The following is a 15,334-nucleotide window of genomic DNA, read 5'->3' as shown; positions in this document are numbered from 1 at the left end:
TTTTGTAGTTCATGTGCCGTGATAATATCCAGTGGTAGATTTCCTGCCTCCACCGCAGTCGCTTGAGTCTACAGGTAAAGAGAAAAATAGACCAGAGATGTGACATTTCCCAGAAGCCTACATTCTGCCGCCAAGCATCATTGGGCTTGCTTTCATCTGGGGCTTTCCCCTTGAAAGGAGCGATCTATTGCCTAAGGGACTGTCAAACAATCCTCTTCCAAATTCTTCTTTGGGACAATGGAGATCCCTCACTGCCACCCAGCACACCTCTTGTGTCTGATTTTTCATGTTATTTGCTGACTCCAAAGCTCGAGGGTTCGCCTCCATGGAAAGCGTGGAATTTCTCATTAGAGATAGCTAGTCCTAGGAAACATTAACCCACATGTATGGCAGACCAGCGATAAATGCAGGGTGTGTTCCGCAGAGTGCATTTGGAAACTGGGGAAGGGGGGCAAATGAGAGGAACAGGCTAGTAATGGAAAAACGGCGAGGCAAAGGTTATTACCACCTTGCTGTTCAAGTGCTTGATCTTTGGACAGACTTACATTTTCTGAGAAAAGCTCAAACCTCTTTATTTTCAGGCCTGGGCACCACAAGTGACCTCAGCCAGGCTGCTCAGCCCCAGCCCAGGCACCTTCAAGGACTCTGTGTGTGTGTGTGTGTGTGTGTGTGTGTGTATGCCTCATCCCCCCAAAAGAGAGTGGCTGTGGAAGGCTCTCTGGGATTTTTATTACCCGTGATCACAATGTTAACGTTATCCAATGTTCCAGTCTCTGAAACTGAGTGCCCTTCCCAGAGGGTCCTGGATAGAAAGGGTCTACCTGGGCCCTTGGACAGTGTTCGTTTTCTCGTCGACCTTGAACCCTTCCCTTGTCTGTTGGTACAAGAGGCAATGCACAAGGCTCTTAACTGCAAGGTTGGAGGTGGGAGTCTAGCCAGAGAGAGCCTTGGAAGGAAGGCCTGGCAACCTACTTCTGAAAACCCAGCCACTGGAAACAGCACTTGGATCCCGGAGACCTTGAGTCATGGCCCACACCTACTTTGACTGTGGGCTATGCAATCCATGTGAAGTGGATGTGATGGAGGTGTTGAAAGCATCTGTCCAGACCATTCCATCTGGCGCGCTGGGTTCCTGCTCAGCCACCATGTCTTCTGCCCTTGCAGGAGCAGGGCCACCTGCCCCTCCTCAGGGCTCCCCCCTTATCAGCTGGGTCAGCCTCTGCTTCCGCCTGCTCCGGCTCAAGGGTTGTGGTGTCCCTCCTTGATTCTGCGTGGTGCCCCAGAGGAAAACCAATGAGGTTTAAGCCACAACTGGCCAGCATTGTCAGCGTTTTAGGGTGAGCCTCATCTTTCCAGGACTGATAAATGGCGTCTACTCCCAGTGACTCCGAGCCCAGGCTTCTCTGTGCTGTGGTGCGGGGTGGGAGACGGAAATGGAGAGTAGGTGCCTTGGGGCAGGCCAAAGCCTGGGGGGGGGGGAGTGGGGAACCACCACGGGGCTCCATCTGCAGTCAGGGACCACCGAAGGCAGTGGTTCTCAACCTTTCCTCATGCCGTGATCCATTCACACAGTTGCTCAGGTTTCATTTTCGTTGCTACTTCACCACTGTCATTTTGCTACTGTGATGAATCGGGCGATACCTGTGAAAAGGTCGTTTGACCCCCAAAGGGGTCGCGACCCCCAGGCTGAGAACCGCTGACCGATGTGCTCTCTGAATCCCTCCACTGTGCCCCACTTGGCTTTTTCACGCTTTGCAGCTACTGCGTGCTTTCCAAGCAGAAGGTTTCTGGCCACCCTGTGGCCAGCAAGTCTAGTCGCGCCAGTTTTCCAACAGCGCATGCTCACTTGGTATCCCTGGCAGGTTTGGATAATGCAATCTTTTTTTATTGTCATGCTATAGCACCCCTAAGGAGATGACTGTATAGTGAAAAACATAACTTTTAGATGTGCTGGGAAAACCCCCAAATTGTGTGCCTTGCTTTCTTGCAACAGTTTGGAACCAAACCCACAGCATCTCCGAGTCTGCCTCTAATGTCTTCCAGTTCTGGGGGGCTGGCGATGGAATCCAGGGCTTTGCCAGGCCACAGTTCTCTCTGGAGGGTCTGGCGGAAGATCCCTTCCTGTCTCTCCCGGTTTTCTGGTGTCTTTAGAGGCTCTTTGGTTTGTGGCTGCACATTTGCATGACTGTCTTCTCTCTATTTCTTTTGTAAGGAGTCCACTCAGATGGTACAAGGGGGCTTCAGAAAGTTCGTGGGAAAATGGAAAACAAAGATAAAGGCATTTTGTGCACAAACTTTTGGGAGCCCCCTTGTATTAGGGCCCACCTTACTCTGGTCTAGCAGCCCTGTGGGGCATAGTGGTTACACATTGGACTGCAATCTGCAAGGTTAGCAGTTGGAAACCACCAGCCAGCTCTGGGGGTGAAAGATGAGGCTTTCTACTCCCGTAAAGAGTTCCAGTCTCAGAAACCCACCGGGGTAATTCTACCCTGTCCTATAGGGTCACTATGAGTCAGCATCGACTCCATGGCAGTGCGTTTGGTTTGGTTTTACTCTCTGTCTAGTATGACCTTAGGCTGATAGAACTTATAACCAGGTCACATCCATAAGTACCAGGGGTTGGAACGTCAGCATACATTTGACCCTTTTTTAATTGAGAAAAAATGCATATAGCATAGAATTCACTATTTTCTTTTAAAAAGTTTTTGAAATTATTTTAAAAATCATTTTATTGGGGCTCATGCAACCTTTTTTACAATCCATTCCTACATTCAAGTACATTTGTACATTCGTTGCCATCATCATTCTCAAAACATTTGCTTTCTGCAGAATTCACTATGTTCAAGTGAACCGTTTAGTGGCCCCTGAGGCTTTCCGCACGTTGTGTAACTACCCTCTCTGTGTAGTTCCTGAGCGTATCCAATGCCCACACAGGAAATGCGCAGACTCATGGAGCAGTCATCCCTAGTCTCCTCTTTTCTCAGTTGCTGGCCATCAGCAATCTCCCTTCTGCCTGTCCAGATTTACCTCTCCTAGCTAGTGTAGCTCACTGGGGTCACACAGTAGGTGACCTTCGGTGTGTGGCTTCTTTCAGTTAGCATCATGTTTTCCAGGTTCACCCACACAGAGCGGGCCTCCATTCCTTTCCATGACTGAATAATATTCTATGGGGGTGGCTGCACCACATCGAGCTACCCGGCCGAGATAGGAACCTGGGTTAGCATCCTTGGGGAGTGCAGTGCACCACTGCACTTTAGGATAGGATGGATTAAGAAAAGATCTGTAACTGGGGACGCAATGGTAGGTAGGTGGCAGTGGGCTGCTGCATCAGAGAATATAACGTTGATATAAAATTGGCTCTGTTGTACAAAAACCTGAATGTGGCTTGTCAAGAATCAAAGTCTGAGGCAGCATGCAAAAGAATGACCAAAAAAATCTTCCCTCCAAAACAAAAAACAACTGAACAGAGAAACCTACTGCACAGTAGGAGAGGAACAAGTTGGCAATCTTTGTAAAGAGTTGTCATAATCATGGGAGAGGGGGAGGCGGGGTAAAGGAAGTGGTGTTAATCAATCCAGGGGCAAGGGAACAACAAGTGATTGAAAATCGATGGGGAGGAGGGTAGAGGAGACCTGGTAGGGCTTGATCAAGGGCAATGAAACCAAGTAGAAATACTGAAACCCAAATGAATGCTGAACATGATAGTGGGACAAGAGGAAAGTCAAAGGAAATAAGGGAAAGAATGAGGAGGCAAAGGGCATTTAGAGAGGTCTAAATACAGGCATGTACACATATATATTTTATATGACGGGGAAATATATCTATGTGCATATATTTATAGGCTGAGTATTAAGGTAGCAGATGGACATTGGGCCTCTACTCAAGGACTCCCTCATTGCAAGAATACTTTGTTCTATTAAATTGGCATTCCATGATGTCCTGACAGGTTTGCTGAAGTCAAAATGGGTGCATAAACAAATGTGGTAGAGAAAGCTGCTGGAGCCCGGCTATCAAAAGAGATAGCATCTGGGGTCTTAAAGGCTTGAAGGTAAACAAGCGGCCGTCTAGCTGAGAAGCAATAAAGCCCACATTGAAGGAGCACACCAGTCTGTGTGACCATGTGGTATTGAAGGGTTCAAGTATCAGGCATCAAAGAACAAAAAAAATCCTAATTATTGTGAATGAGGAGTGCAGAGTGGGGACCCAAAGCCCATCTGTAGGCAACTGGACATGCCCTTACAGAAGGGTATTAGGGAGAAGACGAGCCAGGCAGGGTACAGTGTAGCAATGATGAAACTTATAACTTTCCTCTAGTTCTGTAATGCTTCCATCCCCTACTATCATGATCCCAATTCTACTTTACAAATCCTGCTAGATCAGAGGATGTACACTGGTACAGAAAAGAACTGGAAGCACAGGGAATCCAGGACAGATAAACCCCTCAGGACCAATAATACGAGTAGAGATACCAGGAGGGTAAGGGTAAGGTGGGGTAGAAAAGGGGAATTGAGCACAACGGTCTACATATAACCCCCTTCCTGGGGGAAGGACAACCAAAGAGTGGGTGTAGGGAGACATTGGGCAATGTAAGACATGAAAAATTACAAATTATTCATTGTGCATCCTCCTGGGAGGGGGTTATAGTTGCTCCTTGTGATTGATTACCCCTCCGCCCCCCACCTCCTGTAATCCTCCTGGTATCTCTACTCTAATTGTTGGCCCTGAGGGGTTTATCTATCCTCGATTCCCTGTGTTTCAGGCTCTTATCTGTAGCAATGTGCATGGTCTGGTCTAATCCGATTTGTAAGGTAGAACTGAAGTCATGAAAGTGGGAGGAAGAACAATGGAATGGGTGAGGGGCGATGGAGGACGATGTAAGAAATGAAAATAATTTATAACTTATCAAGGGTTTGTGAGGGAGAGTGGGTGGGGGAGGGAGGGGGAAGAAATGGGGAGCTGATTATCGGGCTCAAGTGGGAAGAGAATGCTTTGGAAATGATGATGGCGGCATATGTGCAAATGTGCTTGACACAATGGATGACTGTTTGGGTCATCATAAGAGATGTAAGAGCCCCTAATAAAAGTATTTAAAACAACAACAAAATAAAATTTAGGGAATAAAATATTATAATCACAAAAAATTACAAATTATCAAGGGTTCGTGAGGAAGGGAGGATGGGGAAAAATGGGGAGCTGATACCCAGGGCTCAAGTCAAAAGAAAATGCTTTGAACATGATCATGGCAGCATATGCGCAAATGGACTTGACACAATGGATGTATGTGTGGATTGTGATAAGAGTTGTACGAGCCCTCAATAAAACGATTTTTTAAAAACCCCAAAGAGTTGTCAAAAAATACATAGAAAGGCCAAATCGTTGTGTGAATTGCCTGAAAGACTAGGAGCAGGCTGCAAGGGCCAGGCCCCACCATCGTCCTCAAATAAAATGTCCAAAGGCAAGGGACATGAGGTGAAGGGGTTCACCTGGCGCCAGCCCGGTGTCAGAAGCCTGGCTTTCCCCACACCACCATTTAGAATCATCTCTGATAAGGAACTCTCCGGTTTAAAGTAGCCAGGGTGTGGTAAAGGCTTGAACCCATTACACTTCTCTTGTGGGCCCCAGAGAACTGCGGCCAAGGTTAATTAGTACCGTTTTTATCCTCGGGTGGTGCTTTCACAACCCCTAGAGCTTTATCACCACCTCTAGTCCCTCGTTACTGATTGATCCTTTTTTATGTTTCCAATGCTCCGTGGCTCGTTGCCAAGGAAGGATGGGTCTAGACTGGGGCCCAGAAGCCAAGCAGCCTTAGGGAAAGTGACAGGACCTTTTCTCTGAGATGCCGGCTGGGGCATCTGGGAAATGTTGAGATTGAAGCGGATGTGTGCCTGAGGTTCTCTTCTTCAATAACTTGGGGAACTGGGATGTGCTCTGTTCTCTCCAACGTTTTCAGGAAGGAAAGCAAGGGACACAGCTGTCTCCATTAGCATTCGCTGCGTATTCAGGTGGCAACCTGCTCAGGAGGCAGTTATACTGCCATGTTGAGGGCTGCTGAGATTCTCTATCTGGTCAGCCTTCGGGGCAGCGGGGGCACCCTGCTTGTTCCGAAATGCACTGTGCTCTCTGCCTCACCCAACCATCACCTTCCCAAGTATCAGCTTCTTTGCCTTTGGCCAGCTTGTCTTGGCACCTGGTGGCCATCTGGCAACACTCATTGGACTCTTTCCCTTTACTGATGTTCGGGCGACATTTGGACTTGAAGCCTCTTCCTCCGCCTCTTGACCCATTTTCTCTAGCATTTGCTTTGCCTGCTCCAATATTTTCTATGCTGGCAAATATCATCAACGGATTCCACTGGCTGTCACACCTTGATGTGTCTTTCTGTGCTTTCATTTCAGTCCCAGGTTGTGTCTCAGTCCTGAAAAACAGTAGGGATGATACACAACTAAATAACACATTTTAATAGATGGGCCTTCAATGTTTTTATTTTAACAATTTATTGGGGCTCATACAATTCTTTTTTTTTTTGAGAATGTAAACGTAATCAAGGAATTTTATTAATTTAGTGAGGACCGGAGTGTATGTGGCCTTTTTTTTTTAAATTTTAACAATTTATTAGGGGCTCATACAATTCTTATCACAGTTCATACATATACATACATCAATTGTATAAAGCACATCTGTACAGTCCCTGCCCTAATCATTTTTTTCTCCTCTTTTCTTTTTTTACATTTTATTAGGGACCCATACAACTCTTATCACCATCCATACATATACATACATCAATTGTATAAAGCACATCCATACATTCCCTGCCCCAATCATTCTCAAAGCATTTGCTCTCCACCCAAGCCCCTTGCATCAGGTCCTCTTTTTTTCCCCTCCCTCCCCTTTCCCCCCTCCCTCATGTGCCCTTGGTAATTTATACATCGTTATTTTGTCATATCTTGCCCTATCCGGAGTCTCCCTTGGGCCTTCAATGTTTTATTAAACTAACACGACATATTGTTCAAAAACCCAGCAGCTCCGAAAGACCTACAATGAAACTCCAGCAAATCCCCCCTCCCTCTCACTCCCCCTCCTTCTAGCTAGCTCTTCTTTGGTATTTACCTCTGGGCCATTAGGAAACATCCTCATATTGCTCTCTTGGGAATATCCAGGCGTACCCTTTGTTGGTGGAGCATGTGATACTCTCAGGCCTCCCCACTGGTCCCTGCATCCTTCTTCACATGGCCTCCTGACCCCAATTTAATTTTGAAAATATTTTCTGGTTGAGCTGTTTTGTGAAGGTCCTCCTCCCAATAAGCCAGAATGAGGTTTCATGCTCCTTGTTGGATCCTTTTACACTACTCAGAATGGTTCATCTTGAAACGTTTCTTGATGGCTATACTTGCCAAGAACTGAACTGACTACCTTAGGAGGCTTTCCCAGTGAACTAACCGAATGGATGGATCCCACATAGTCGGGGAGGGTGGGCTGAAGAAGGGCAGGACAATTCTAACAAAGCCAATGGTGGTCTGCCTACGGCTTCCAAGCTGTGGTCTTCTTAGACGGTTCAGGTTGACTTACATGGAAGTTGGAGACGGACATAAACTTAAGGACGAGGTCTTAGAAATCTCTGGCAAGTTGTACAGTCTTATCTGCCCTTTATCAGAAAATACACAGAAGGGCCGGGTGTTTATAAATAGCTCAGCTTTGTAAACTGGAAGCTAGCGAATGCCCTCTCTCACCTCACTCCAGTAATATTTAATCTAGCCATAATTAGCCAACCAAGGACGATCGCAAAGAGATGCCAAGAGCCCTTCAGAATTGAGTGCTCCATCTGACAAGGGACATAATCAAGTCTTTTCTCCGCCCCTTTCCCCCGGTGACTCTTGGATCAGGCTTGGGCACAGGGTTCAGGTGACCCTGGAAGCCAGTGATAAGAGCAAACCTTTTCTTGGAAGTTTTGTACCTCAGGAGATTACAGTTGTCCGGGATTCCTATAGGCCCATAAGTGGCAGTTTGGGTGTGCGGGGAACACAAGGAAAGAAGGGGTTTAGGAGAGGTACGCCCCAGGTGGTAAGAGGGTGGGATTTGGAAACATTTGTGGAGGCAGGAGAGTCCCTGGGGGTTACAAACAGAGAATGCATTCGGCTGCGAATGACAGAGTGGCGGTTTCACTCTACCAAGGGGCAACTTAGCCCCCAAATCCAACCACGACATTGTGCCGTGAACTGAACTGAGAACACAGACCCCCCCCAGGAGGAGAGGACAGGCTTTTCCTAAAAGCCACATGTTCCTGAACTTTGATGACGCAATCATAAAGATCAATCCACAATGAGTTCCTCAGTATGTGTTTGAGCTCTCCCATACATGCCGAGGGCTGGGGCTGCGTTGGAAAAGCAAACTGTGTCCCATGCCCCTATGCTTCCAGTCTAGTCCGTCAAGACTGTACAGATACAGAAAAGCCCAGAAATGGGCAGATCATGGACGTTTGGGGTAGAGAGGACAAGAGGGAAGGCTTTAGCTCTGGGATATTTGAGGTTAGTGCTCAATGCTGGGGTGCGGACGGGAGGAAGGGAGAGGCACCGTTCCAGGCCGCAGGCACAGCATGTGCAAAGACCCCACGGTGGGACTGGCTAGCACCAGAGGAACACAGAGAAAGCCAGGGTGATCAGCTCAGGGTGTGAGGAGAGAGCACAGAGACTGACAAATGGATGGACCGAACTTTCCGGGGACTGCCATGGGCACTGGGGAGGAGGGTCATTTCATGGGAGGAATGCAAAGACAGAAGTGGGAGCCCCGGAAGTTCAGAATTTGAAGTGTTGATGCTGCCACCTGGATCTGCCAAGGTGACTAATGTCAGGAGGAAGGGCATAGATGCTCCTGATGAATGTTGCTCCTGATGAATGTTGTCCCAGTGATCTGAGGGGCCGGCGAGCAGCAGTGAGGGGAAGGGAGCAGGTTGGGAGGGGCGGATGAAGTATAGGCAGACCTGAACAGGCAAATGGGAGAGATCGACCAAATTGTATGGTTTTGGGCACCTCCTTACCCAGCGATCATTCCCGTCGGCGTCAAGTTTGTGATTCGGGGCAATGAATTTTGTACAAGCTGCCAAGCCTGGACTTGTTTTGTTTTCTCAGGTGATTGATATGCCGGAATACAGCCTTGGCAATTTGGGAGGATCAATGAGGCTGGGAGTCAGAAGAACCATGTTCAAAACGGAAAATTCCATCTTAAGTGAGTGCCCGGGAAGGTTGCTTGTCAAAAGTGGTGTATTTGTTGACATGACCGAGGGCGAAGGGGCGAGCAGTTCTGTGTCTCAGATGGGGACTTCTCTGCTCACCCAGTAGCCCCAGCGTGGGGAGAGGTAAATATAATGTCAATCAGCTATTGGTGGGTCTTCCTACTCCCAATAACCAATCCTTAACTCTGGGCAAGTTTCACCTTCCTCCCTCCCCCAGATGACATCCCAAACTCTGTGCCATGGAGTCAATTCTGGGTCCGTGTGAACCCATGGAGCAGAGTAGAACTACCCCAGTGGGGCTTGACTTCCAAGACGGCAAATCCTCATGGGAGCAGACAGCCTCATCTTTCTCTCAAGGAGCAATTGGTAGGTTCAGACCACTGACCTTGTGGTTAGCAGCCCAGAGTATCAGCCACCAGGGCTCCTTCAGGGTGACATAGTATGAGGGGAGAAATGGATTTGAAAACCAACCAACCAATCATCCAATCACCACAGCCCTTACTTCCATTTAATAAATCTAGCTTGTGAGTCACTGGGTGGCACAAGAGGCTCATGACTACTAGAGGCACTTCGGAAGAAAGGACTGGCGATGGTGGTCACCTCCGTGAAAACCCTATGGAGCAATTTGACTCTGACACACAGGAGGTCCCCAGGAGTTGACATCAACTAGAGAGCCATATGTCCTGTGTCCTGTTGGAATGAGGTGCTGCAGCAGTAGTTGTGAGTGGGACAGATATCAGCCCTTTAAGCTTCCTGGAGCCTTAAAACAAGTGATGAATAGGGAAGTGCAAGGTGCTTAAAAGAACTTCTACATTGGAAGGAAACCTGGGTGTCTCAGGTGGGTGGCTTGGATGGTGTCAGCATCATCCCTGTGATATTAAGAAAGCATACTTCCCAACTTTAGGAACAAGACCTGAAACGGGAGTTTCCCCTTTAAGGATGAGAAATAGCTTTAAAAAAAAAAACTTTTATTGGGGGCTCTTACATCTCTTATCACTATACACCCATTCAACCATTGTGTCAAGCACATTTGCACCTATGCCGCCATCATCATTTCCAAAGCATTCTCTTCCCACTTGAGCCCCTGATATCAGCTCCCCATTTCCTCCCCCTCCCTCCCCCACCCACCCGCCCTAATGAACCCTTGATGTTATAGATTATTTTTTTCCATATCTTACATTGTCCTCCTTGCTCCTCACCCACTTCTCCGTTATTCATCTCCCTGCGAGGGGGTTCTAGGTTGATCCTTGTGATCGATTACACAGCTTTTAAGGAATAGAATCCTTCTACCTAGTAAGAGTGGAATTTCAAAAGGGAAAGTTTCAAGGTGCAAACATCTTCCTATTCGCTCAGCTTAAGAAACCAGTGTTCTCTAAACCATTGTTGTTTTTCTCTAAGAATATGAGTTTTACTGTCAGTGGATGGTGATGAAACCTTCCAGTAAGGGCCGGTGTGACAACACAGTGGGCAGAGAGACAATTGTTTGAAAATTGTATCTGCTGTAAAGATTCCGCAGTAAATTGCTAAAGCATTTCATTGTTAAGGACACAGGGCTCTTTTCCAAAGGCTCAGGTGGTGCAGTGGGTTAAGCACCCAAGGGAGAACGATGATGCTGCCTGCTGCTTGTCATGCGTGACAGTCTCAGAAACCCCATGGAGCAGTTCTGCTCTGTACCACAGGGTCGCTCTGAGCCAGAAGGGACTCGATGACTGTTGGTGGAGGTTTGGGATATTTAAACTATGTTGTTAGGTGCCATTGAGTTGGGACCAACTCACAGCGACCCTATTTCAAATATATATATATCTTGCTGGGGATGGGGGAGATTCTGGAAGCCAAAGTGTGACACGGGACATTATGGGTTTTAGTCTGTCTGTTAGGACAATGATAATTGACTCATAAAAGATTTGTTTTGCTTTAAGAAACTAAAATATAAACTTCACCATCTTGGAGAAAGGATCATTTGGGAAGGAGTCCCTAGGTCTTAACTGTTGAACCTTAATGTGTTTGGGAAATTAAATCGAGTTTCTGGGTCATGACTGGGCTGTTTTTTAAACTCATTTTACTGGGGGCTCTTACAGCTCTTATAACATCCCATCCATCCACTGTATCAAGCATATTTGTACATATGTGGTCATCATTCCCCAAATATTTTCCACTTGAGCCCTTGGTATCAGCTCCTCTCCCCACCTCCCTTCCTCATGTATCCTTGAACAATTATATATTGTTATTATTTTTTGGTATCTTACACTGTCCATTGTCTCCCTTCACCCACATTTCTGTTATGTGTCCCCTTTGGGAGGGGGGCTATATATCCAATCTTGTAATGGTTTCCCCTTTCTCACCCTTCTTCCTCTCCAACCATCCCCCTACTACCCTCATCATATTGCTACTCCCACCTGTTTGCTTTTTAAACTTACTTAATTACTTAAGCGTTACTTAATTACTTAACTTCTGCCTAATTGTAAATTAGTTAGTGTTTGAACACGACACCAATTCTATCTGGCGGTTTGAGCATAGCATTGATTCAGTGTGCCCACTTTAATAAAGAAGCCACATTTAAATATATATGTATCTTATTTAAATAATATACTTACAACTTGATCTATCTTGAGGGAAATAAGACTGATTTTAGATTCCTTAACATTTGAAAGGAACTAGCACTGATATTTTAAAGTTTTCTTTGTTGTCGAGGTGAGGAACACTTTTTTAATTGGGATACAGACAGTATATGTAATAAATTCACTTGAGTGCAAGGGAAGGTGATTTACAATAACAGGGAGCTTGGCAACAAATGATGGAGAGTTAAAGGTGACAGAGGGAAATTCTGTTCTATACACAATCCTGCAAGGGTGAGGCCCTTTGAGTAGATGCTTGGCTAGACACGTAGGGGGGCCAGGTGGGGAGGGCGAGGGGGAGTGTACCAGGACGGTTTGACAGAGGACATCTGTGCGTGGGTATTTCCTTTTGCTGCAGATACAGCCGTGAAGGCAGTGGAGCATTCAGGGGGCAAACGGGTGAAAGCTTGAGGGAATGAGTTGATGGGCTTAGGACCATAGCCTCTCGGGACACCAAAGTCAATTGGCCTAACATAAAAAAAGGTCATTTGATTCGTCGATCTTCTTTGTGTGTATTATTCAGTGACATCACCTATCTCGGTCATGTTGCTTACACATCACCAGCATCCAGTCCCAGATTGCCCGTGCCCTGTATCCGAAACTCAGTGTCCCCGAAGCAGTGAGCTTCCACCCTTTCCACCCTCACCCACCCACTCCTGGCCACCACCAATAAACTCTGGTCTCTCTATTATTTACCTAGTCTAGATATTTCATCACTCTGGAAAAGGACAGCATGCTTGGTAAAGGAGAGGGACAGTGAAAAAGAGGAAGGCCCTCCAGGAGATAACTGACACAGTAACTACAATCAGGGGCTCAAGCCTAGAAACAATTGTGAGGCTGGTGCAGGACCGGGTCAGTGTTCCTTTCTGTTGTGCAAAGGATCCCTATGAGTCGAACCAACTCGATGGCACCTAACAAGAAGAAGATAGTTCATGTCAGGGAAATCATGCCGTCTCTGCCCCTTCCGTGATTGACTTGTGTCCCCCAGTGGGGTACTTTCGAGGTTCATCCACGCCATAGCATATGGATGTACCACATTTTATAATAACCATAAAATACTGATGGTTTTCATGAATTTTAAACACTGCATGGCAGTGCATTACTTGGCTAATGTCTTTGGCCTGCCTTCAATTGAATTGTGCTTGTCTGTTTGCAAGACAGATGTGCTTATATGCACCTTTGAGCTTCAGGAGACCCAAGGTTCTACCCTCAGGCCTGTGAGCCTAAAACAAATAGTGTAGAAGAATTTGTGCCTCTCCCCACTCACCACCAGCACATTTCTTTTGTAGGATGTTTTCCTTGTCAGCACTTTACTTTTGTAGTATTTCCCCCGCCTAGTCAGTCCATTTCTATGAGAATTGTATGAGTGAACTGCATTGCCGACATTTCCTGTGAAAACAATTTCTAGTTTTGATGGAAAATGTTTGGATACTTAAAAAACAGGTCACTGGGAAATGGACTCGGAGGCTTGTCTACTGTATGGTGCATATGCCCTGCACCCTGTGTCCCACTTGAAGTGGGGGTGCTATTGAGCAGTTTCTGTCAGCTAAGCCCAGTCCAATGTCTTTCCTCAAGCACAGTAGACATTCAGAGGTGTAGTGAGGCGGGCACGGGAACCACCTATTCCTTGATGCAAGTCCAAGGGAGCCCCCAAAGAGACTCTGAATGATATTCTGAGGCACCACACATAAGAAAAAATTACCTGAATAAGGCAGCAAAAAAGGGGGCAGGTGCTTCTGCTGACGTATGGCCATGATCATGCTTATTCACCTTGAAATTAGGAGGGGGCACCAATTTAGGGATTGCCTTGGCTGCCTGCTGCCCTGGGTATGCCCTTGTTATGCCCTTGCTCATGGCTACCCACTGTGTCAGGGTAGAACTGTGCTCTGTAGGATTTTCCAGGTCTTTTGGAAGTATATGACCAGGCCTTTCTTCTGGGGGAGAATTCAAACCTTCAACTTCCAGTTAGCAGGGGGGTATGCTAACCATTTGCACCACTACTAGAATGATTCTAATTTTTATACCCAACAAGAGCAACCCCATCCTCTCTTTTTTGTAGTCAGCTGTTAGTCCCTTGGGGATTATGAAAATTATGAATGATTCTTTTCTGAAGTAGGGATCATAGGTCTAAAGTGATTTGGACCCAAGTCCCAGGAATCATCATTGCTCTGTTTAGAATAAATGTGTCCCTGGAGGCCTCTGACTCTCAGCCCTGTCGGTTGGTGTGTGTTGTCTTCGTCTACAAAGACTTTGCCCAACACAAGAGCTAAGGGTCGTGTGTGTGAAATTGCCAAAGCAGGCTCAGAGGTCTTTAAGGAAAAAAAAGTTTACTAAACTCTACATGTCTGTAACTCTTCACCCAACATGAATTGCTTATTCATGGTCCTTCCTAGCTTTTATCATACTGTTCTTTTTATAGTTTACTTATTTATTTTTACTGTAGCATAACTTTTTTCATGCATCTTGCCTCCTCAATGATTATTTGGACACAATATGTTTAATTGAGTTCAGGAACTACCATCTGATGATTTATACCCTTATTAAATATTTCAGGTTGTTTGTGGCAATTTGTTAGAAAAATGTCGATGCCAACCTAGACACAGTTTTTTGTTTGTGTACTTAGAGAAGATTTCCAGGAGTTGGATAATTAGGGCAAAGGGGACGAATGCTTTTATGGCCAATCATTACAATCATTCTGCCAGAGAATTGGAAAGACAAGAGGAACTGGGTCAGAATGGTGCGGGGTGTCCTCTAGTGTGCCTGTTCTTCTAGTCTCTTGACTCATTGGTTCAGACCCACCCAGCCACTTGGAGGGTGCAAGGCTTGGGGATGTGCTTCCATAGAGATTGTTGTTGTTGGTAGTGCTGTCTAGTCAGTTCCAACCCATAGTGCCCCTGGGTACCACAGAAGGACACCCTGCTCCGTCCCGCACCAGCCCATTGTGTCAGCCACTGTGTCCATCTATCTTGGGAGGGTTTTCCTCCTAGAGCCTGTGGGACAGTTCTACTCTGTCACACAGGGTCGTTGTGAGTTGGGATTCCCTCAGCTGGTACCTTAACAACAATGTAGCTAAAGCTAGTCGCTTTCTTGTTTTTCTCCTTGTTCTATTAGCAAGAACAGAAAGGACCCTTTATGTTTCATTTGTACTGTCATCGTTTTCTTGGTACAGGCCGAACCCCTAACCCCACCACTGTTTGATTTCAGTGAATATTGCCCTAGGAATACTCTCCATCCACAGTGAGAAAATCGAAGGGAGAGATGTGCCTATCCAAAGTTCATCACCTAAATATTTTTGTTAGGGTCCTGAGAGGAAGCACAAATCATTCATGGCTGGAGCTCTATGCCACAACCTCCAGTGAGTAGGATTTAGCCAGAAGGCTGTGCCCTAGTTTGCCAGCCTGTGATCAAAAGGAAAGGTGTCCTGGTGGATAATCATTAGCTACCAGGTTGGTGGTTCAAAACCACCAGTCGCTCTATGGGAGGAAAATGAGGC

General features: G+C 46.5%; 1 protein-coding gene across 3 annotated transcripts in view; it reads left to right on the top strand.

The window, feature by feature from the left end:
* CTPS2 (CTP synthase 2) overlaps positions 1 to 15,334 on the top strand; it is a 107,977-nt gene that overhangs the window by 64,561 nt on the left and 28,082 nt on the right. For all 3 annotated transcript variants that reach the window (XM_075538652.1, XM_075538653.1, XM_075538651.1), the window contains exon 14: positions 9,123 to 9,219. In XM_075538652.1, coding sequence (XP_075394767.1) covers positions 9,123 to 9,219 — 97 coding nt within the window. The remainder of the gene's footprint in view (positions 1 to 9,122; positions 9,220 to 15,334) is intronic.

The sequence above is a fragment of the Tenrec ecaudatus genome, chromosome X (assembly GCF_050624435.1).
Source record: "Tenrec ecaudatus isolate mTenEca1 chromosome X, mTenEca1.hap1, whole genome shotgun sequence".
NCBI classification, from domain to species: Eukaryota; Metazoa; Chordata; class Mammalia; order Afrosoricida; family Tenrecidae; genus Tenrec; species Tenrec ecaudatus.
This window is presented reverse-complemented; position numbering and strand designations above follow the sequence as displayed.